This window comes from Lissotriton vulgaris, chromosome 3_1 (assembly GCF_964263255.1).
Source record: "Lissotriton vulgaris chromosome 3_1, aLisVul1.2, whole genome shotgun sequence".
NCBI classification, from domain to species: domain Eukaryota; kingdom Metazoa; phylum Chordata; class Amphibia; order Caudata; family Salamandridae; genus Lissotriton; species Lissotriton vulgaris.
This window is the reverse complement of record NC_141689.1, coordinates 950,587,614-950,610,259: the sequence shown is the minus strand read 5'-3', so window position 1 is coordinate 950,610,259 and position 22,646 is coordinate 950,587,614. Positions and strand designations below refer to the sequence as shown.

Here is a 22,646-nt window from a genome sequence, read left to right as displayed (position 1 = left end):
CTTGCCCAGGGCCACAAAAATCCTTAAGATAGAAGTGTGGGGAATTGCAGTATGTGGCCAGGAGAAGGAAGTATGTGGAGAGTATCTTTGCTCCTTCTTCAAAGTGTATCTGTTGAGGGAATTCGCCTGGGTTACCGGGTTTAAAATCTAGGGGTCGTGCTCAAGACTCTTTAGATTTTTTAAGCAAATGTTTTAATGGTCGTGTGATCTATTAACTGTGCATTGTATCATTAGGCAGAATTTCACTAGTAAATTTAAACTACTAAATAAATAAAATACATCCATCCGTCCATTGAGTTAACCATAGTTTCTTCGAGCCTTTGACCCATTTTCTTGTTCATTCACTCACTCAGTTGCACAGCCATGCTTATGATTGACACAATTCTACGCTGTAGGTCAGACATACTGGCTTTGCCAGTACTTGTTTGAGCTGTGTTTCGGCTTCTAACTGAATTAAAAGTACACATTTATTTCTCTCCTTCCTAAAGAGAAACACTGAAGGAAACATATTTGTATAGTTTTCATTAAGTGTCACCATAAGGGTTAACACATGAGTGTAACAATCTTTAAAAAAAAGCAAACTCTTAAATATGTTTGCTTGGATTAACATGTTAACGCTAGGAGGATGCACTTTCCTTCTCAACATACCAGTCTACCCGTATATGCCCTACATGCCTTTCTTTTTATAAGTTTTCCATCAGTTATGCTGTTGAAGTTGACAGAGAAATGTCCAGAATAGGAAGACATTCCCTGGTTTCAAAGCTCGAATAGACATTTTAGTATCCAATATTCTCCTTGTGACATGTGTTTCTATGTTTGTGAACAATTTTTTGTATGGCTTTTACATTGTAGGCGATCCATAAACCGTACATGGACAAGAAAGCAGGCTCCAGACAATTCTGCTGTAGAACTACAGAACCGCCAGTGCCGAGTGCCAAAGCACACTTTACAAAATGACTCCATTCCAGAGACAGAAAATGCTACAGGTACGATTTACTAATGCAATTCTTCACTCTTAGATAACAATGATATAACATATGTAAAGAGGCAACTTTGTCATGTGATTTAAATACTTTCTGATTGGCATTTAACTTTTTGAAAATATTTTAGTACGAACATGAATCTGGTATTTCAACATTTTTGACTAGGTAGTACACTTTTTTGTGTGCTTTTTGTGTTATTTGTGTTTCACCCACAAAGGTAGTTGTTTTATTAAAACGATTTTTAATCAAATAAACCCACACATTTAGAGTCAACACAAAACTAATGAATGCACTGTTAAGCAGAACATGACCACAAGAAGGCACACCACTAAAAGATACAAGAAACATATTTCAAGTTTATAGGCACTCCTATTTTGTCAAACCAGTATAAAAGCAAAACCAATAAGTTTGCAAGTGGACTGTAAATGAACGATGAGTGAAAGGGATAGAGGCCGTGAAACATGTCAGGCAGCGTCGCTATCGAGCAAAGAGGGTATGAAGTTCCTCAGGGTCTGAGTGAATGAGATGCAGGTGGGAGTAACACTAAGGAATGGTCGTCCCACCTGGAGTAGAAATAGGGGGAATATCCCTTGTCAGAACTAGGGTTCTCACACACCTAGCAAGCTAGGTGTCATGCTTCATCATACGTGCCTGCCCCTTGTCAGGTTGGCGCTGCAATACCTGACGGGCACCCATTACAGGGCTCTTTGGCAGGGATATTTTGTCCCTGCCATTGGGTGCAGTGGGGGTAAGGGGCCTAGTGTGTGTAGATGTGGAGTGAGTTGATTAAACAGGTGAGTTAGTCCTAGCAGTAATTTGTTCAGGAAGGTAAACTGCCTGAGTAAAAACAGGAAGAGTGGCAGTGAACTAGATGTAAGGTTACTAGCTGTGTATGCTCTACTCTAACGATCAACATGTTTAATGCTCTATGAGTCCGGAGGATCAAGGCTCTTCATCAGGACCAAATGTGACTCTCTACACAACATGATAAGTGAAACAAGCATTTGCAATGCAATAGGTCTCGTATTAGGAAAGTTAGAGCTATTGGTATTGTAAATGACACATTTTTTAATTAGGTTTTGTTTTTGAAAATTGCGAAATTAATAGCTTTGTCATTTACAATGCCAATAGTTATAACTCTCGCAAATGTGACACCTATAGCATTTGTAATGCAATATGTGTTGTATTTACGTGACTTACATGTATTGATATTACAAATAACAATGTTTTTTAATTTTTTTAAATAATTAATACTTAAATAAAAGTTATTGTAATTTATAATGGCAATAGCTTAAACTTTTGTAAATAACATTTGTGAAGATTATGTTCAGTGTATTTTATTGTGACGAAAATCCAAGAACATATGTCAAATATTAACAACTTTTTGTTACATTTGTAATAAAGCTTGAAACATTGAGATAACATATTTGAACCAGTTGTTGTTGAATGGTTGCACAGATTGATGCTGTGGTGGAGCTCAGTGATGTTGTGGTGCCACTGAGTGATGCTGTGGTGGTGCTGAGTGATGCAGTATGCTATTCTATGTTTTGTTTTGCTATCCTATGTTTTGTTTTATTATGCTATGCTATGCTGTTTTGTTATGCTATGCTATGTTTTGCTATGCTATGCTATGTTTTGCTATGCTATGCTATGTTATGCTATGCTATGTTTTGCTCTGCTTTGTTATGCTATGCTATGTTTTGTTGTGTTTTATTATGCTATGCTTTGTTTTGCTATGCTATGTTTTGTTGTGTTGGTATGCTATGCTGTGTTTTGCTATGTTATTATGTTTTGTTATGTTTTGTTCAGCCATGCTATGTTTTGTTTTGTTAAGCTATGCTGTTTTGTTGTGTTTTATTATGCGAATTTTTGTTATGTTATGCTATGTTTTGTTATGTTATGCTATGTTTTGTTATGCTATGCTATGTTTTGTTTTGCTATCCTATGCTTTGTTTTGTTATGCTATGCTATGTTTCGTTTTGCTATCCTATGCTTTGTTTTGTTATGCTATGTTTTGTTGTGTTTTGTTATGCTATGCTATGTTTTGTTGTGTTTTGCTAGGCTATGCTTTGTTATGCTATGCTATGTTTTGTTATGCTATGCTATGTTTTGCTCTGCTATGCTTTGTTATGCTATGTTTTTTATGCTATGCTATGCTTTGTTGTGTTTTATTATGCTATGCTTTGTTTAGCTATGCTATGTTTTGTTATGCTATGCCATGTTTTGCTGTGTTTGGTATGCTATGCTGTGTTTTGCTATGCTATATGTTTTGTTATGTTTTGTTAAGCCATGCTATGTTTTGTTGTGTTTTGTTATGCTATGTGTTGTTGTATTTTGTTATGCTATGTTTTGTTATGTTATGCTATGTTTTGTTATGCTATGCTATGCTTTGCTGTGTTTTGTTATGCTTTGTTGTGTTTTGTTATGCTATGCTATGCTATGCTATGTTTTGTTATGTATGCTATGGTTTGTTGTGTTTTGCTATGTTTTGTTATGCTATGTTTTGTTATGCTATGTTTTGTTATGCTATGTTTTGTTATGCTATGCTTTGTTGTGTTTTGCTATGTTTTGTTTTGCTCTACTATGCTTTGTTATACTATTCTATGTTTTGTTTTGCTACGCTTTGTTTTGTTATGCTATGTTTTGTTATGCTATGGTATGTTTTGTTGTGTTTTGTTACGCTATGCTTTGTTATGCTATGCTTTGTTATGCTATGCTATGTTTTCCTATCCTATGCTTTGTTTTGTTATGCTATGCTATGTTTTGTTATGCTATGCTGGTGAGGATGAGTGAGGGTGAGTGAGGATGGGTGGGTGAGGGTGGGTGAGTGAGTGAGGGTGGGTGAGTGAGGGTGGGTGGCTGAGGGTGGGTGAGTGAGGGTGGGTGAGGGTGGGTGGGTGAGTGAGGGTGAGTGAGGGTGAGTGTGTTAGAGCGAGGGTGATGGTGAGAGGGTTGTGAGGTTGTGTATCCTATGCTTTCTAGGGCTCGCCTGCTGTGCGCATGCGCACAGCTGGCGAAGCTCTATAGGGGCTTATCCAGTGTTTAACCACCACTGGCGATTCCTTGCAGTGCATGAAGCGCGTGCACAATGCCACCAGCCGCCTGCCTGCCTGCCTCGCATTACCACATCAAAGGCAGCCCTCCCAGCGCATTTGTCACCCCCTAATTATTCACGGCCTGCCGGCCGTACTTTCAGTTTAGTCTCCTTTTATAACTTGTTTAACTTGCTCTCATTTCCCTCCCCCCCCTTCTGGGTCCTTATCTCCTCGCATTCCCCCCTCCCTTCGCGCCCAGCCCTTTGATGCTCTGCTGTAGTCGTGGCCTCTAAACCTGTCGTCCCTTCTTTCACCCTCTCGCTTCCCCCTTTCCTCTCCATTGACGATCTCCCTCATGTGTGAGTGATACCTGAGCTTGTGGCCTGTACCCGTCATGTCTCCCTCCCTGCCATACACTGTTTATTTCCTGTATGCAGCAAACTCGTGACACACACGGACCCTGGCCGGAGCGGGATCCAAGCTCAGTCAAGCTCAGATGGGCCCGGGCCTCCAACCAGCGCAAGTCTAATATATGTCAACGGGGCCCGCGTTTCAGTAATAGGTTGTCTTATTCACGACTCGAAGCAAGCACTGCCCTATAATCTACTACTATATATTCTGCGGACGCGCGACGGAGACGGAATAACAAAAAAAAAAACAGTTTCTGCGACGAATGGTAAACAGTTCGCCAACGAGCCCCTCACCCCCCCCACTCTCCCCCCTCCCCCATCTCCCCCCCCCCCCCCCCCCCCCCCCCCCAAGCCAGCAGCCACACGCTCTCATTAACTGCAGGCCTAATGAACAGGGCCTGGATTTAAAGCATGACCGCAGATAATTCACGCGCCGCTAATTAGCGCCTAGCCCTGATTACAGGAGCTAGCCGAGGCCCAAACAAAGACACGCGGATTCATAAAGCATAAGCCGCGGCGCCCCCCAACACTGCCGTTTCCACTTATCTTGAGCACTCACCCCTCAAACAGAGTCAGCGCGGTACAAAAATCATAATTACAACCAGTGCGTTGGAACTAAAAGGATTAAAATTTAATGCATCAGGAAAACAAACACCAAGCTATTTTTTCCGTACCATTTGCATATTCTTCTTATGCAAATTACTTTCCCGCATGGTTTATAAAAAATATATTGCATTAAATAAAGTTGGGCTTTTATTTGTTCAACGGTATGATATGTAAGCTGAAAAATATCTTTCAACACAATAACTCGCTTGGATGCTTTGCGGCCACACATTAATGTGTACCGGGCAACCATTTCATGTGTAGAGTTCTTTAGAAGAGTAGGGAATACCCCAGTGGCACTAAACATGATGTCTTTCTCGTACCCGGAAGAGAGGGCTAAAAAAAATCCCCATGAAAGCTAACAAGAGCCAAAAAAAAAACAACAAGATAAGGGCTCCTCCGGCTACACTCGCAGTCTAGCGATGGAGCGCGAGAGCTTCAGGTGACCCATACTGAGCACGTCCGGATAGAGGGAAGGGAGCACGGGAAGGGCATTATTTCAGAGTTAAGATCATATCAGAATGCACATTTATATCAGACTGTGAGTTCATGATGATTCATAGCGTGAGATTATATCAATCACAAAGTGAAATTATATTCAGGTTGAGGCTTTATTATCCAAAATATTATTTATATCGTCATTTCAGAATATTTCTATACTAATCTGGGTATGAGGTAATGTTCATTTCAGAGCACAAAAGTATATTTCTGTGAGATTTCACTATAGTGTGAAGCTGTCAGGAATAGAAACACTGTATAAATAATACAAACAGATTAGCTACTTCCTCGCCCACCCAGAAAGTGCTAAAAGCCATTGTTATTTGTAATATCAAGACATCTAAGTCACGTAAATACAAAACATGTTGCATTACAAATGCTATAGGTGTCACATTTGCGAAAGTTATAACTATTGGCATTGTAAATGACAAAGCTATTAATTTAGCTATTTTAAAAAATAACACATGAATAAAAAAAATGTCATTTATAAGACCAATAGCTCAAACTTTCCTAATGCGAGCCCTATTGCATTTCCAATGCTTGTTTTGTTATGCCATGCTATGTTTTGTTATGCTATGCTGATGAGGGTGTATGAAGGTGAGTGAGTGAGGGTGAGTGAGGGTGTGTGAGGGGGTATGAGGGTGAGGGGGTATGAGGGTGAGAGGTGTAGGGGATAAGGGTGAGAGCGTTCTGAGGGTGTGAGGGTGTGAGGGTGGGGAGGTGTGTGAGGGTGAGGGGATGAGGTTGAGGGTGAGGGTGTGTGAGGGGGTGAGGGTGAGTGAGAGTGAGAGGGTTGTGAGGGTGAGGGGGGAAGGTGAGGGTGTGAGGGTGAGTGAGTGTCTAGAGGCAAAGCATAGTGGATGTAGCATTGCAGCTAGCAAGTCAAGTGTTTTCAAGCTAAGTGCCCTGTGCAGGGAGCATCGCTGGAGTACAATGTCTTGCAACTTAGTTAACATGGTACGTCCTGGGATCGGCTTGACTGGTCATACTGATTCATTATAATAAAAAACACACTCGGGAGAAAAACTTGAAAGTGATGTTGGCTTCCGTACTTGGTGTAGTACGCTTGGCTGGGTGAGAGCTTGCTTAGCTCGGTTGTAAAAGAAATAAACCCTGGTTGCGCTCGATGGAATGCTGTAAAACTAGGAGGCATGGGGAAAATGTTATCGGCTTGACTGTGCATTAGTGAAAACAAAATGCTCGAGGGCATGCTACATAACTGGGAGGCTTAAGGAAAGTATCATTGTGATCGTATTGTTATAACTAGGAGTGAGGGAAACAAAATCAACTTGAAACTTAGAAGGACAAGCTCTCTGCATTGCGTGGTGGGAGGGCGGGGGGGCGGGGGAGCAGGGTAGCGGCGTTCCTTTGAAGTCGGAAGGATGGGAGGGAATGAGCATATGGGGTGTGAGCGATAATGCAAGTAAGAGATGTACAGTCTCTGTGTTACAGAGAAGAAGTGGCAATGTATGTCCTCGGTAAACTAAGTTTTGGCAAGAAGGAGACTCACTGGGGTTGACGTTAAAGATGTGGGGCAGCGCATGACCAGTCATGCCGATCCCAGGACCTACCATGTTAACTAAGTTGCAGGACATTGTACGCCATCGATGCTCCCTGAAAGGATTTAGGATCTAATCACCCGCCTTGTTACTGCATGCTCACGAGATACTGACTACCAGCTGAGCCCATGACAGCATACCCATGCGGCCTACAGTCTCCTTTGTCTACAAAGGACTATAGTGCAGAGGTCCACCAAGAGTAGCCGTCGCCACGTAATTTTTCAATAACAACATTTTTTAAATACTACGTTTTTGGACGCACACCGCGACCTGCCAGCTAGTGCAAGAAAACCCCTTTTCCAGAACGAACCCACTTGTTGTTTTATTCACAGACTCTTTTTGTTGCCTTTCTAGCAACACACATCGGGACAGTAGTGACCGCGTTTCCGCAGTGATTTTAGACTCTGCCAGGTTGACTCCATAAGCAACACGTCATGGGAAATACCGATTCATTATAATAATAAAAAACACACTTGGAGAAAAACTTGAAAGTGATGTTGGCTTCCGTACATGGTGTAGTACGCTCGGCTGGGTGAGAGCTTGCTTAGCTCGGTTGTAAAAGAAATAAACCCTGGTTGCGCTTGATGGAATGCTGTAAAACTAGGAGGCATGGGGAAAATGTTATCGGCTTGACTGTGCATTAGTGAAAAAAAAATGCTCGAGGGCATGCTACATAACTGGGAGGCTTAAGGAAAGTATCATTGTTGTCGTATTGTTATAACTAGGAGTGAGGGAAACAAAATCAACTTGAAACTTAGAAGGACAAGCTCTCTGCATTGCGTGGTGGGAGGGCGGGGGGGGCGGGGGAGCAGGGTAGCGGCGTTCCTTTGAAGTCGGAAGGATGGGAGGGAATGAGCATATGGGGTGTGAGCGATAATGCAAGTAAGAGATGTACAGTCTCTGTGTTACAGAGAAGAAGTGGCAATGTATGTCCTCAGTAAACTAAGTTTTGGCAAGAAGGAGACTCACTGGGGTTGACGTTAAAGATGTGGGGCAGCGCATGACCAGTCATGCCGATCCCAGGACCTACCATGTTAACTAAGTTGCAGGACATTGTACGCCATCGATGCTCCCTGAAAGGATTTAGGATCTAATCACCCGCCTTGTTACTGCATGCTCACGAGATACTGACTACCAGCTGAGCCCATGCCAGCAGACCCATGCGGCCTACAGTCTCCTTTGTCTACAAAGGACTATAGTGCAGAGGTCCACCAAGAGTAGCCGTCGCCACGCAATTTTTCAATAACAACATTTTTTAAATACTACGTTTTTGGACGCACACCGCGACCTGCCAGCTAGTGCAAGAAAACCCCTTTTCCAGAACGAACCCACTTGTTGTTTTATTCACAGACTCTTTTTGTTGCCTTTCTAGCAACACACATCGGGACAGTAGTGACCGCGTTTCCGCAGTGATTTTAGACTCTGCCAGGTTGACTCCATAAGCAACACGTCGTGGGAAATACCGATTCATTATAATAATAAAAAACACACTTGGAGAAAAACTTGAAAGTGATGTTGGCTTCTGTACATGGTGTAGTACGCTCGGCTGGGTGAGAGCTTGCTTAGCTCGGTTGTAAAAGAAATAAACCCTGGTTGCGCTCGATGGAATGCTGTAAAACTAGGAGGCATGGGGAAAATGTTATCGGCTTGACTGTGCATAAGTGAAAACGAAATGCTCGAGGGCCTGCTACATAACTGGGAGGCTTAAGGAAAGTATCATCGTGATCGTAACAACATTTTTTAAATACTACGTTTTTGGACGCACACCGCGACCTGCCAGCTAGTGCAGAAAACCCCTTTTCCTGAACGAACCCACTTGTTGTTTTATTCACAGACTCTTTTTGTTGCCTTTCTAGTAACACACATCGGGACAGTAGTGACCCCGTTTCCGCAGTGATTTTAGACTCTGCCAGGTTGACTCCATAAGCAACACGTTGTGGGAAATACCGATTCATTATAATAATTAAAAAAAAACTTGGAGAAAAACTTAAAAGTGATGTTGGCTTCCGTACATGGTGTAGTACGCTCGGCTGGGTGAGAGCTTGCTTAGCTCGGTTGTAAAAGAAATAAACCCTGGTTGCGCTCAATGGAATGTTGTAAAACTAGGAGGCATGGGGAAAATGTTATCGGCTTGACTGTGCATTAGTGAAAACAAAATGCTCGAGGGCATGCTACTTAACTGGGAGGCTTAAGGAAAGTATCATCGGGATCATATCGTTATAACTAGGAGTGAGGGAAACAAAATCAACTTGAAACTTAGAAGGACAAGCTCTCGGCATTGCTGTGGCGGGGTGGGTGGAAAGCGGGGATTAAAAACAAGAATAAGAGAGGCACGCAATAAAGAATCACATAGCAAACAAGCACAGTATCGCTACAAGTACAGCAGCCATCCACTTATACAAACAGAACACCAGTAGGCAGTTAGCCAGAAGGGTCACAAGTTTAAATAGCAAAAGCTCAAGCAGCAATATCGAGAGGTGGTGGGGGCAGGGTTAAGTGTTAGGGAGAGACGGCTGGGCAGGCTGCGATGGGCTGGTGGGAGGAGAAATGCGAGTAAGTCACGGCCTGGCGGCCAAAGTGAAGTGAATAATTAGGGGAGGAGAAATACGAGGCCGGCCGAGCGCACGCTGGGGAAGCGTTTGATGTGGCCTGGCGGCCTTGGAGAAATGCTGCTGGCAGTGGGAGGGTGATTGATGGGCGGGGCAGTGCTGGGGAAGCCTTTGATGTGGCCTGGCGGCCGTGGAAAAATGCTGCTGGCAGTGGGAGGGCTGGGCATGCTCGTCCACAAGGAGTCACGTGACTCTCGTGCACTGTCCAAAATCCTAGGAAAGGAATTTTTTGGGTTGACAACATTAGGTTCGAGTAAACTCGACCTAAAAACTATATACCATGTTATCAGGTCGGTCCCTTAAACGGGGGACAAAGAATATGCATTATGATCAATTACTCAACATAACTTTCGAAACACTCAGAAATAGGTGTACCGGTGTATATTGTGCTCATACACCCATGCTCTACACCGTGCTCTGTCTGAGGGGCATAGTTCAGCTACAAACCCTATCAACCAGGGCCCATAGTGAGTGAGTGTGTGTAAGTGTGTTAGTGAGTGAGAATGTTAATCAGTGAGTATAAGTACGTTGTGGCTGTTTGGCACCTTATAAAATAGAATGAACACATTCTCTCTCACTTTTCTTTGGAGCATATCTGTTTGAGGGAGTGCAAACAGATATGCTCCATCTCTGCTTATCTCTTTATACTGAAAAAGACCACTTCCGTTTCGGTGTGAATGTGCCTTTCTTTGTTGCTTTACATTTGAACCCAGGAATGTTTGTGGGCTCCAGAGTCTCAACCTTTTTATCTTAGTGTCCCAGAGACTGTGGATTCTATATTAAACAACTCTAGGTTTGTGCCTTGGCAGTCCACAATCTGGCAAAAAATGATGAAGATGTTGAGAGACCCAAAATCCCCATCAGACAAACTTAAGTGGATTATCCATGCAGAGAATCATTGTGGTTTGAGTTTGAGAAATAACTTGTCCAAAAGAAAACCTGCAGTCTCCATTTAACAGGTCAACCAGGCTCCAATGGGTGGTATTAATTGAACACTGTAATCAGTTGAATGGGAGTCTAAATGGTACTATGCTTGGTCTCCAGAGTCAAGGGGACACCTCTTGTCGGAAATCTATTAGCATCCTGAGAGCTGCCCTAGGGATCATTGGTGGATGGAAGGAGAAAGTACGAGGTACACCATGGGTGGCTCTAGTTCAGCAATGTAGGATCATTGTTGACACTTTCAGATGGTAGAGGTAATTGTAAGACTTAGAGCGCTCACTGGGCTCACAGTATCAAGTGAGTAAACTTGGAGTTAAGTTTGAAGTTCCATCTCATCTTCAAATGTTGATCTCTTGCCATGTGGTGTCGGTGATGCTTTTCGTTTCCTATTTAAAATGGACTGCAGTGAACATTGCTGTCAGGTCCAGTTTGATCAGTTGGAGCTTGGCAGCCGATTGCCTTTGAACTTTATGTTGCCTACTTGTTTTTCCACACTGCTAACAAGACTTGTGGCACCCTGTCACAACATGAGTGTCACCCACATCAAGAGTAGTGTTTTGGCAATTTATCAACAACACCGCTATGGTGACAATTTGGTGGTGGGTGGCCGTGTTACAGACATAAACCAAGAGGAGTCGGTTTATTGAGCAAGCCATCCAAACAGTGAGGTGGAGGGAGGAGTAGGGGAGGCAGGTACTTTCAGCGTGGGGCAATGGGTTTGTTGATCTGTGCTATGCCGTTGGATTTCAAGGGCCTACTGTAAATGCAGGGTCCACTTGCCTCCATTCATCTTGACATTTCACACTACAAACAATGGAACACCCTTCTGGAGACTGTTGACATGGCTGACCATCAAACAGTCGGCCCAGGATTGTGCATTCCAGGCAGCCTGAAGTGATGTGCATCAGCATAGTTACCCTCAAAAGCAGGGCGGCAGCACAATAAGGGAAGGTTGTGTACCTTAATGCTTCCTGGCTGCCGTGCTCTTCAGTTCAACAGAGAGCAGTACTTTCAGGAGGATTCTTTGTCCGGCATGTCCTTGGCGGGTTTGCGGTTACATGCTTGCACTTTGATAATGGACTGCTGAGGGTTCGACATCTTGCTCTCCATCAGAGCGGAAATAATGGTTAATGTGCCGTTTTCATCCGTGATGGGCATATCTGGCTGCAATTAGTGCTTGTCATGAAAGGTCACGAGCACAGCTGGAATTTTTGAAAAAAGTCTTTGTCCTTTTGATTCTGACTTCAGCTCATTTTGTCCCTTCATTCTGTTTCTTTAAACATCTTTTCTACAGTAACTGGCATAATATTATAGTGCCTTATTCTACTTAATGTTGTTGAAGCGTTGCACATTTTCAGTTCCTCTTAGTTTTTTAGGTCTCGCCTGTCGATGCGCATGCGCATCGAGCTTGCGAGACTATGGGGGCTTAAACAGTCTTTAACCAACTTGCAAGGAATCGTGGCGATTCCTTGCAGTGCGCGTGAAATTCAAGCTCAATGCGCATGCGCATTGAGCTTAAAAGCGCGTGCACATGCCCCCAGCCGCCTGCCTTGCATGTATTTTCCCTCAGGCGCACTCCTCCCACACCCCCGCTCCGCCCCCTCCCCTGCCTGCCGTGTCGCATTTCTTCAGTTCCCTCAGCCGCACTCCAGGCCCCTGCTGCTTTCACACCCTCTCCCCGCTCCGCCCCCTCCCCTGCCCGCCGTGTCGCATTTCTCCTCCCCCCTCCCCTTCTCTGCCTTCCCTCCGTCTTGTCTCTTTTGGCCCCCCTTCTCCTCCTACTCTCCTCCCCCCTCCTCCTCCTACTCTCCTCCCCACTCTCTCTCTCCCACCATGGGCATTGCATGCAGAAGTTAAGAGCGGTGACATACGGTGCTGTTCCAGGGAGCTTGTACGTCAGCAGAGATTAGTTCGGTGTGGAAAAAATATCACTAACCCCATTTACTTCTTAGAACTGTTTGTATACCAGTTTGAACGCGCAGTTACCACGAGGTTGGACCCTCTCCCCGCTCCGCCCCCTCCCCTGCCCGCCGTGTCGCATTTCTCCTCCCCCCTCCCCTTCTCTGCCTTCCCTCCGTCTTGTCTCTTTTGGCCCCCCTTCTCCTCCTACTCTCCTCCCCCCTCCTCCTCCTACTCTCCTCCCCACTCTCTCTCTCCCACCATGGGCATTGCATGCAGAAGTTAAGAGCGGTGACATACGGTGCTGTTCCAGGGAGCTTGTACGTCAGCAGAGATTAGTTCGGTGTGGAAAAAATATCACTAACTAATTTACTTCTTAGAACTGTTTGTATACCAGTTTGAACACGCAGTTACCACGAGGTTGGACCCTCTCCCCGCTCCGCCCCCTCCCCTGCCCGCCGTGTCGCATTTCTCCTCCCCCCTCCCCTTCTCTGCCTTCCCTCCGTCTTGTCTCTTTTGGCCCCCCTTCTCCTCCTACTCTCCTCCCCCCTCCTCCTCCTACTCTCCTCCCCACTCTCTCTCTCCCACCATGGGCATTGCATGCAGAAGTTAAGAGCGGTGACATACGGTGCTGTTCCAGGGAGCTTGTACGTCAGCAGAGATTAGTTCGGTGTGGAAAAAATATCACTAACCCCATTTACTTCTTAGAACTGTTTGTATACCAGTTTGAACGCGCAGTTACCACGAGGTTGGAGTGAATATATTTTGCGCTCATCTCTGAATTAGCACTAACACGAACATGGGTGGAAATACAGTACGAGCTGTATAAGCACTGGTTCTGTTTTGTAACTGTCCCTGCCTTGTGGTACTGCCTTCTGTCTGAACCGCTTTCCAGAGCCCCTAACTGCTGGTTGCTTCTCTGCTGTTGAAGAGAAACGTTGCTTTTTTTGTCAGACCGCGTTGCTGACTAACATTTGTGGAATTAATTTAACAGCTCTTGGAATGTGTGCGTGACCACAGGAAATTTCCTTGCCCGGAAGAGACGTAAGGAACTTCCTGTGGAGCAGTGCTGTGAGGAAGCGAGCTCTGGCAGGTGTTCCTTAGCCGCTCCACGTGGTCATAAGAAGTGCAGTGAGGGACGGGAATTGGAAAATTGGTTGAATCTTTAAATGAAAATGGAAGATAGCTGAACAAGCTTGCAGTTATTGTCTCCTTCATACATAAAAGTCTCTTTGACTAACTTTGTGGCTAAGAATTTACTTATTATGAACTCTTCGAGGAGGAGGGAGTACATTCCTACCCGTTTTAAACTTGCTGTGAAAATTCCCTATTAAGCCAAGGGTCTGGCTTGTCTCAAAGAGCCCTTACAAGCCCCAAACCATCAACATATTTGCATTTAAACCACTCAAAAAACAAAATGTACAAATGTGATACACATTTTTTTATTATTGAAGAATTTTTATTTATTTAGCCCCCCATTAAACTTTAGTACATTTATTTTATCACTGCCCTGCGTGCAATTTTTTTGCTTAAACGCATTCAAGACTCTACCCATCACCTACTATGTAGCCTCACCCACAATGCATTTGAAAAACCCAGAGGTACGGGTTGAGCACTAATACAATAGCTCCGCCCCCTGCTCTACGCCCCCTCCCTTCTCCAACCCCTCCCCACTCTCTCCCAGCACAGCACCATCAAAAAACCCCAGCCGACAGTGCAATAGGTCTCGCAGCATTTGAGTTAGAGCTTTTAGAAATGTTTATGGCTGTTTTTATTTGTAATTCTTTAGCATTGGCTACAGGAAACAAAAATGCTAAAGATTTACAAAAAAAACCCATCAACAATTCTAAAAGCACTAACTCTAATGATGCGAGACCTATTGCATTTCCAATGCTTGTTATTATAGGGGATTTTGATACGGCAGTTTCCGGTTTCTTGATTAATAATATGTAATAGTAAACACGTGACACTAAAAACCGTAAGTGAAAATTTCCGTAAACATTTCCTGGCGAAATATATGAAAGATACCGCCCTCGCAACAGTATTATGAGCTCCTATGCATTGATATTAAAAGCAACGATGCTAACATTATACGACCGATATGTTGTGTTTACACAGCACTAAAAACTATGTTCATAAACTTAAAAATATAGAAGTCACGTGCACTCTCCTAAAAAGTACAAGCGCGCAGCCGAGGCAAGTATATATTGCTGACTCAGACTGCATGACTCGGTGTATAGCTATTCAACATCTGGCGGCACAGCAATCAGGATAATATGAAGCATGGCTAAACACTAATAAGGTCCTAAAAGCAAGACCAGTTGGTATGGACAAATGCTTGTTTGCCCTTGTTTGTGAATCACCTGTGACCACCCCTTATCTCCTTTGAGGACACTGCAAGCAACAGGATGAGCTGTCTGTCGGAGAAAACACAATGTTTGTTCCGACGCACACTTCACCCAGGCTTTCCATGGGACAGACACCAACAGGAACCGGACGGGGGCGCAGGGGGGCTGCATAATGATCACTTTGCACCGCTCGGAATAAGGGCCTTTGATGTATTTTCTGCAGGTGTTTAACTGTTCCCATGCATGGAAGCTTTTCAGTGCGGGGATGCCAGGTTCGCAGGTGAGCACCCACCACGTTTTGGGTTTGAGGTTATTGCCAAACATGGTCATGACCTTTCACTTCGCCTGGATGTGATTGGAGGCAGTAGTAAATCTACATCCAGTTTGGAATGGGGGAGAAGTAAATCCATAACCAGAGAGGATATAGGAAGGCGGTGGTGGAACAGAGAAAGGCCAAAAAGAATGAAGCACACTTCTGCTGAGCGTTTACGCATGCATAAATATTTGCCATGTTTGCAATGCCCGGCATTTATGGAGGAGCGCGAGATTTGGGTTCTACCGCCAGCGTTTAATAAAGATGGATTGCTGTTGTGGCCTTGTGTTGAAGCCAGTTTTACAGTGTATGAGGGTTAGGCATCCGCAAGTGGCAGCTGGCTATGTGAAGTGTGTAGACTATGTAACATGGGAGTACTCACTGTTAGACCATATATTGTATTTTTAGCTGGGGCCTACCGCAATCCCCCGACTAACTTTTTTATTCTAATTTCTTATTATTTCTGAGAGCCAGGGTTGCGGGGTTTATTGTATTTTTTAAGTACATTTAGAAACTGTAATGGTCTTTACTCACTTTGTAAATAAAGTATTACAAGTATGGATATTTAAATACTTACAGCTTTGAGTACTTCTGGAAAGCTGCGACTGGGGGAACTTACCTGCAGTACTGTTGTAGGTTTTTTTGAGAATTCCACAAAGATTATAAATTAACTTCAAAGGTAGATGACAATATTCAGAAGAAAATGTATGATTTTGGTAACGTTGGGCCTTAATGTCCGATTGACTTTTCATACAGCATCTTGTTTAACTAATTCAGTCACTTAGCTAGAGTAGTGAGTTAAACAGTTGTTGCTGACACTGTGTTTTCAGCTGCAGGTGAGCAGTTCAAATAAGGACACAGCTGACTCGGCCCTTCATCTTTCTGAGTCGAATAAAAAAAAGAGTAGGACTGAGCTGGGTAATAGTAACACATTGTCACACTGGATTTTAGAACGGCATCCCTTAAATTATTGAGTATTTGGTGCATTTTCCAATATCATTTTTATATTTGCTGTAATTTTTTCACAACAGATTTTATGTCCAAAGAGTGGGAAATACTTTAGAAATCTTTGTAAATATATACAGCGTTCTGGCTGTGTGTGTTTCTAACACTGACGACCACACGGACGTTCAGTTGAATACCCGCCCCCTTTCGTTCATAAAGTGTACTACTGTAGAAAGTAAGAGAACCTACCTGACAGATTGTCTGCGGTACTAGTACTTTACCTCTGGCCTTTAAATGTTCGCACCGTCGTATCAAAAAAAAATAACAACAAAAACGATGTCTTTTAATGCAAACACGTTTAGTACAGATTTTAGGTAATCACCCAATAAAGTTTTATCTGTGCAGGATAACTCAGTTACTTATCATTACACTTACACTATTCTAACACAATGTTAAAGTGTGGCTGCACCATTCATGAAACTTCTTCTGTTTCTGATAGAAGACGCGGAAATAGAAAATCTGAGAGAGAGCCAGCTGTTAAATATGAAGAAATTAAAGAACTCTGAGCTGCGGCTGGCAGGAGCCAAACAAAAAGTGAGAGAACTGGCAATCAGCATCAAAATGAAGGAGGAACTCATTAACGAACTCATCAAGACAGGTAATTTGATCAAACTGTGCTGTGTCTGCATGTTGTATCTGTTTTATACCAGACTCCATTCACTAGAGCATGGAAGGGGAGTTAATGATTATTTGCTATGTTTAGTTAACTCAGTACGTACGAAGACGAGTATGAGTTGCTTCGTCTGTTGCAATGCGAAGTGTCTAAAAGTGCATAATAATACTTTACACCGTGAGTCAAGTATTGCACTAATCAACTGCCATGAAAATTCACTTTCTTCAACTAGCCAAGAATCCATTTTGAAAAAGCTAGTTGCCTGCCATTGGTCAAGCAATTCACTGACGCACTGGGGTAGCCTGGCCAATACCGAGGTAACTGCAGGCTGCAACGCTCTCTGGGCCCCCGCCTGATACCATCTTCTGTACACAGCCAAGGGTTTAGTAGCTGCCCTCGACCCGACCATACCTTACTCTCAGCAATGGCTTCGCACTTGGCATCCCCCGCCATATACTTTTACTTGACATTTTTTTTCTTCTCGGGGCTGAACTTCTCTTCAATGATAAATGCTAAAAGTAATAGCAGCCTAGGGAAATAGAAGGAGCACTAGATGCGTGACCAGAGAATCGGGTGCGGTGACCCAGACACAGAATAGGTGGGCCCGCTGCCATGACTTTGAGTGTTTATCATTGAAGAGGAGGAACCAGTGCATTACCACATTTCAGGTTATTCAAAATAACGGCAAAGATAGCACTTTCCTTGGAATGGTCCATTAAGAATTGAACCCCAACGTACATCTGATATAAAATAGAATCCTGTTTCTCAGAACAGAGGACAGGAGCTATTTATCTTGGTAGAAAAAAGACTGGCACTACATTCGCTGCTCCAAAAGATAATTTTTATCATGATGAAATTGGAAAGCACATCACTGATTATTGATTTGACCTACTTTTAATTCCACTAGAGGGAGGTTCAGATCCCTGATACACTTTGTTGTCCTGAGGAAGGTGGGGTGTATAGTTCTGAGACCACCGAAACGTGTCAACGCTGTATATGTACTGAATCCAACCGCGAGAAAGATTATTGCAAAGAACAATGAGAGATAGCACTAACGATTTGAACTCTACGTGAGAAGTTGGATCAGGTTCTGTAACAGTACATCTTTTACTGTGCAATGGGGTCTCCCTGTTCGGATTTAGGGTATTTTTCTTTTATACGTATAGTTTTGTGTAGAATGTTCTTTTATTAAATACAGATATATTGTTTTTATGGTCTACGTGATTGTGATAATGAAAACATAACAAACTGGTTTTAACTGTACATCCGATTTATTGTATTTTGTATGAACTGTTTTTAAAGCTCATCAGATGTATTATGTTTTTTCATAAATTGTAAAATAACAAAGGTTTTTAAATGTGAATTGTAATGTTTAGTACATGAGTTTGGATACATGTAAATAAAGCCTCTGATACTAAATTCTTGGGCCTGGTGGTATCTTAGTGGAATAATCCTAGCATATATGCACTCCCCGTTTTCAGGCGTTGATGAGTCTGAGTGAAACTGTATCTGTGTGATCTTGAGTTCTCCTTAAGACATTATTGCTCTTCACTTCCAGTCAGTCAGTACCAGAAATTGGTCCTTTCATAGGACCAATGATGGTTCAGCAAGTCAGAAGTACAGTCTGATATAAGTGATTGTGGTGTAAACTTTTCAGAATCCAAACACCTATATATTAACCCGTTGCGTGCTTCTGTCGGCCGTTGGCCGACGGCAGCACTACCTCGCTAGTAATGCTGTAATATCAGTTGTGTGCAGCAGGTGGCAGCATTGTATTACTTCTTTTTATGACAAAGCAGCCATACGTTTCAAAGGGCTGTCCCAGCCTTCAGGCTGGAGCCTCTTTAAGACACCGTTAACAGTTCCTGCATTGTCAGCTACACTGTTATGTTAGCTGCTTAAAGGAAAATAACCAACGCCTAGTGCTCATATCACACACTAATGTCAGGGGCCGCGAGGTGGGGAACTATTGTCAGGTTGAAATTTCATTAGTAATTAATGATAACACTTATACAGACACACAATCTATACAAGCTCATACATGCAGATGGCCACATGCAAACACAAGCACAAACAACATGCACCCTCATGCCACACAAACTCTCTGTCTATCCATTTCCCCTTCCCGCTTCCCTGACTGCTACTTGATGGTTAGTCTGATTATCAATTCAGAACTCGAATTTCCAGGAAAAAACCAGACATGATTGGATATTCCTCTCCAGCCTGACTGACATGCGACAACTTAACAACAACACTCTGTTACATTAAATGTCATGTAACCTGTACAAAACTGTGCACAAGTGCTCGTGAAAAAGATGAACGGAAAAGTGACAAGTAAAGGGTACATATACAGCGGGAATAGGCGCAAAAAAAAAACAATAATATATACAATGAACTCTTACTGTTCCCATACATTAATACACTAATGAGTACAATACATTTTTGTGGGAACCATGAGGATGGTGTCTTTGATTGCGCTGCAATGTTGACGGCATTTCAACCTGTTCAGATTTCAGGCCATCTTCAGGACCAGGTTACTTATTTTTACAAAAGTTCTGTATAGAAAAAGACAAACCCAATCAAAAGTGGACCGGGGCACGCAATGATAGATGACGGAAAGGTCTCGAAGTAGAGAGAAAAAGATCTGACCGATTGAGCGGATGAGCCATCAAGGGACAGAGATGGCATAATGACGAGAGTCTGGCAAGATGCATGAATTCACGCTGCACTCAAACAGGAAGTGAGCGCAAGATGAGGAAATAACAAATGTGCCTAGGCTCAAAGTGTGATAGCAAGAGCTGAGGTAGAGAAGAATATTCTTGCCTGAGTGGTGTGAAGATGAGATTGGGAACTAACCTTGCTAGAGGGCCTGGCATAATTATGAACTACAATCAGGGTTTAGAGTGCATGGATATTTCTCCCCCTTAGGCTAATTCCAATTCCTTTTGTTCCAGGCTCTAGCACTTCTCTAGTGTTACTTACACCCTGATTGTGGTTCATAATTATGCCATGCCAGTTGACAATTAGAGACGGACTCCGACATTACAGTCAGAGGGAGTAGTGAAATAGCAGAGGAGTTTGCCAAACATTTGGAACTCTTCTATGACTCCCTGAGTAGGAAGTGTTAGCATTTAGAAATGATTGCCCCGTGAGAAGTGTTGGAGAGTAGGGTCTGCAATCCTATGATCACCCAGATTTTTTGCTTTTGTTTCACTGGTTTACGACTTTCTCTGGCTGTGGGCCTGCCAATCAGACCCACAGCCTGGCTGTTCTCTTTCTAAATTACGACATGTACCCTAGGTGCATTTACCAATTGGTACTGGGCCACCTTATCAGACCCTGTAACTCAGGGCATAGGTGTACCCAGGGCTGCCAGGGGCTGCAGCATGTATTATGCCACCCCTGGCTGGCCTCCTAAATCTGACACAACTGGCTGCATGACAGCTGGGGCAAAGTCGTGTAATCACCCTTTGCTGTAGGTGTAGTATACCTATACCTAACCCTAAAATGGACACACAGATTCCTATCAGTCACTCCTATGGCAGGCCTTGACAATCCTGAAGGCAGAGTGCTTGGAATCCTGTGAGATGGTGCTCTGGCATGAGCTGAGCCTGTCTGCAGCTTGCGGAACCAAGTCCTAATAGCTGTTCCATGATATCGCATACCATATACTCTTAAGTGCATTATAATCCTCGCGGTTAAATGCTATCTTTGGTATTGCTTTATCAAAACATGTCGAGTAAGGTGTCATACGAATTGGAATACTAACCCCTCGCCAATTCTGGCGACGGGGTTAGCATTCCACCCTTCTAGAGGGACACGACATGTATGTAACTGTGAACCCCGGTTAAAGTTAACTGAAGCCTCAGCTCCACAAAATGGATGCTGCCACCACAGACACGAGTCTGACCTCCTGCTGCTGGGAGTCCTTCCAGCGAGGGAGGCCTGGACAAAGGGTTTCCTGTCCGGGGCGGTGCTAGCACCGTCCCAGACATGGTTTTGTGTATCCTGGGTAGGCAGGGCTTTTCAGGAAGGTTACTGCTGAGTGGCACCCCGGTGCTCACTACGCATAGGCCGGTCTGAACCAGTTCCAGGGGCACACCAGCCCCTGGCCTGGGGAAGTCCGGCATGGCAGAGGGGTGTAACCACCCCCCTCCTAGTCCCACCCATAGGCAGGACCTAGTCACCGGGTCAGCCCCCTTTTTTAGTATAAAGATGGGAGCGGGCCCCCTGTTCAAATTAGATCATCTTTGGAATCAAGACACGACTTTCTGCGAAAGGACTTCAAGATTTCTTCCTCAAGATTCTCCCTTGTGGCTAAGGAGTAGTCACCCTGCATCAAGCGGGCACCATCCTAAGAACACTGCGGTCTGCTGCAAGTCCTTCTTCACGAATCCGATGACCCAGCTCGACGAGACCCGGCTTCCCTGGCACCTCTGACCTCTACTCACCTCTACAGCAAAGCTGAGAACCGTGAGTGCGACGAGACCTCGAGGGACCGACGATCGCCAAGACTGCACGACTTCTTTGTAACAAGCCCACCGAGTCTTCCACTGGTGAGTGCTTTGGGGTCCGAGAAGCCCCAACCCTGCGCAGCTCCAGCACCCAAGATCAGCCTCCCTGCATCTCCACGATCTGCGTGGGGCCCTTCTGCTGTTTGCTGTGCACCGCGTTGTTTGGCTACTAGCCGGCTGGCTTGTGGCCTTCTGAACGACGCCCGACGACATCACTGCTGCTGGTCTGGTTGCTCCAGACTGGCCCTTGCTTCCTTCTTTAAGAGAGGCACCCCGGACCCTCCTGGTCCACTCCAGACGCCATTTTAGGTCCACCGCGTGGGCTTGAATTTGCCAAGGCTTTGTTGCCCAATCCTGGGTCCAGCGACGCCGACAGCTTCTATCTTCGTGGGACAGCTCGATCCTCCTTCCTGGTCGCCGACAACGCCTCCTGGTCCGTGAGATCTTGGAGCACAGCGTCACCCACTCGCCTTGTCGAGGTGGCTACCATCCGGTGCCCTCCTGGTGCCCACTGACTACTGGCTAGTAGTCTCGAACTTGGTCCCCTCTGCTTTCAGGTGTCATCTTCCATCGATCCAGGCTTGGATCCACCGAACTTTCTTCACTGGTCGCCTGCCAGCAACTTCTTTCTTCCAGGCTCCTGGTCCGTCAACGAGGATTCCCGACGTCTTTTGAGTCCTATGCAGCTGCAGCCCCTGGGCTAGGTAACTTCGGCATTTCGGTGCCCCAGCATAGCCTCACTATCCAAGGGTCAGAATCTACTTTCGTTTTCTCCCTACCAGGTCGGGTTCGCCCGTGAACACTAACTTTGCAATTCCTAGCTACCATAGACCTTGTCCCGCATCTCGCGTGAGAGTGCACACACTGCACCCGAGTCCCCTGGGTCTCCTAGAAGTAATCTAACGATTCTATAGTTAAGTCCTAGCGATTCCAATGCCTATTAGTACTGTACTTACCTGCTAGTAATTTCGCATTCCACTTTTCAAGTATATGGTTTTCCGTGCCCCTCGGGCATTTGTATATACTGTGCTAACTTAAGTATTTTTGTACGAGTTTTGGTTTGTGCTTAGTACCCTGTCCTCATAAAGAGTACAGGGCTGTTGTGATTCTTAATAAATAACTGTTTATTTTCATAACACTTGTGTGGTGTCCTTTCACTTGATGTTCAAGGGGTATATGTGGTATAACAGCTGGCTTAACACGCCCTCTCGAGTCTTTAGCCTTAGACTGCTCGTATCCACGCTACTAGGATAGCTGGTCTATAAGGTTGACTTACAACCAATCATCAATAAGGGTTGCTGGACTGATACATAGT

The 22,646-nt window shown here is 44.3% G+C and overlaps 1 protein-coding gene across 2 annotated transcripts in view; it reads left to right on the top strand.

Moving 5' to 3' along the window:
* Nucleotides 1-22,646, top strand: part of KIF27 (kinesin family member 27) — a 479,420-nt gene that overhangs the window by 188,154 nt on the left and 268,620 nt on the right. Inside the window, exons 8-9 of one of the 2 annotated variants that reach the window (XM_086961311.1) lie at nt 853-986; nt 16,647-16,802. In XM_086961311.1, the coding sequence (XP_086817437.1) occupies nt 853-986; nt 16,647-16,802 (290 nt within the window). Of the gene's footprint in view, nt 1-852; nt 987-16,643; nt 16,803-22,646 lie in introns of both variants that reach the window. The other variant, XM_086961310.1, reaches the window with a different exon arrangement.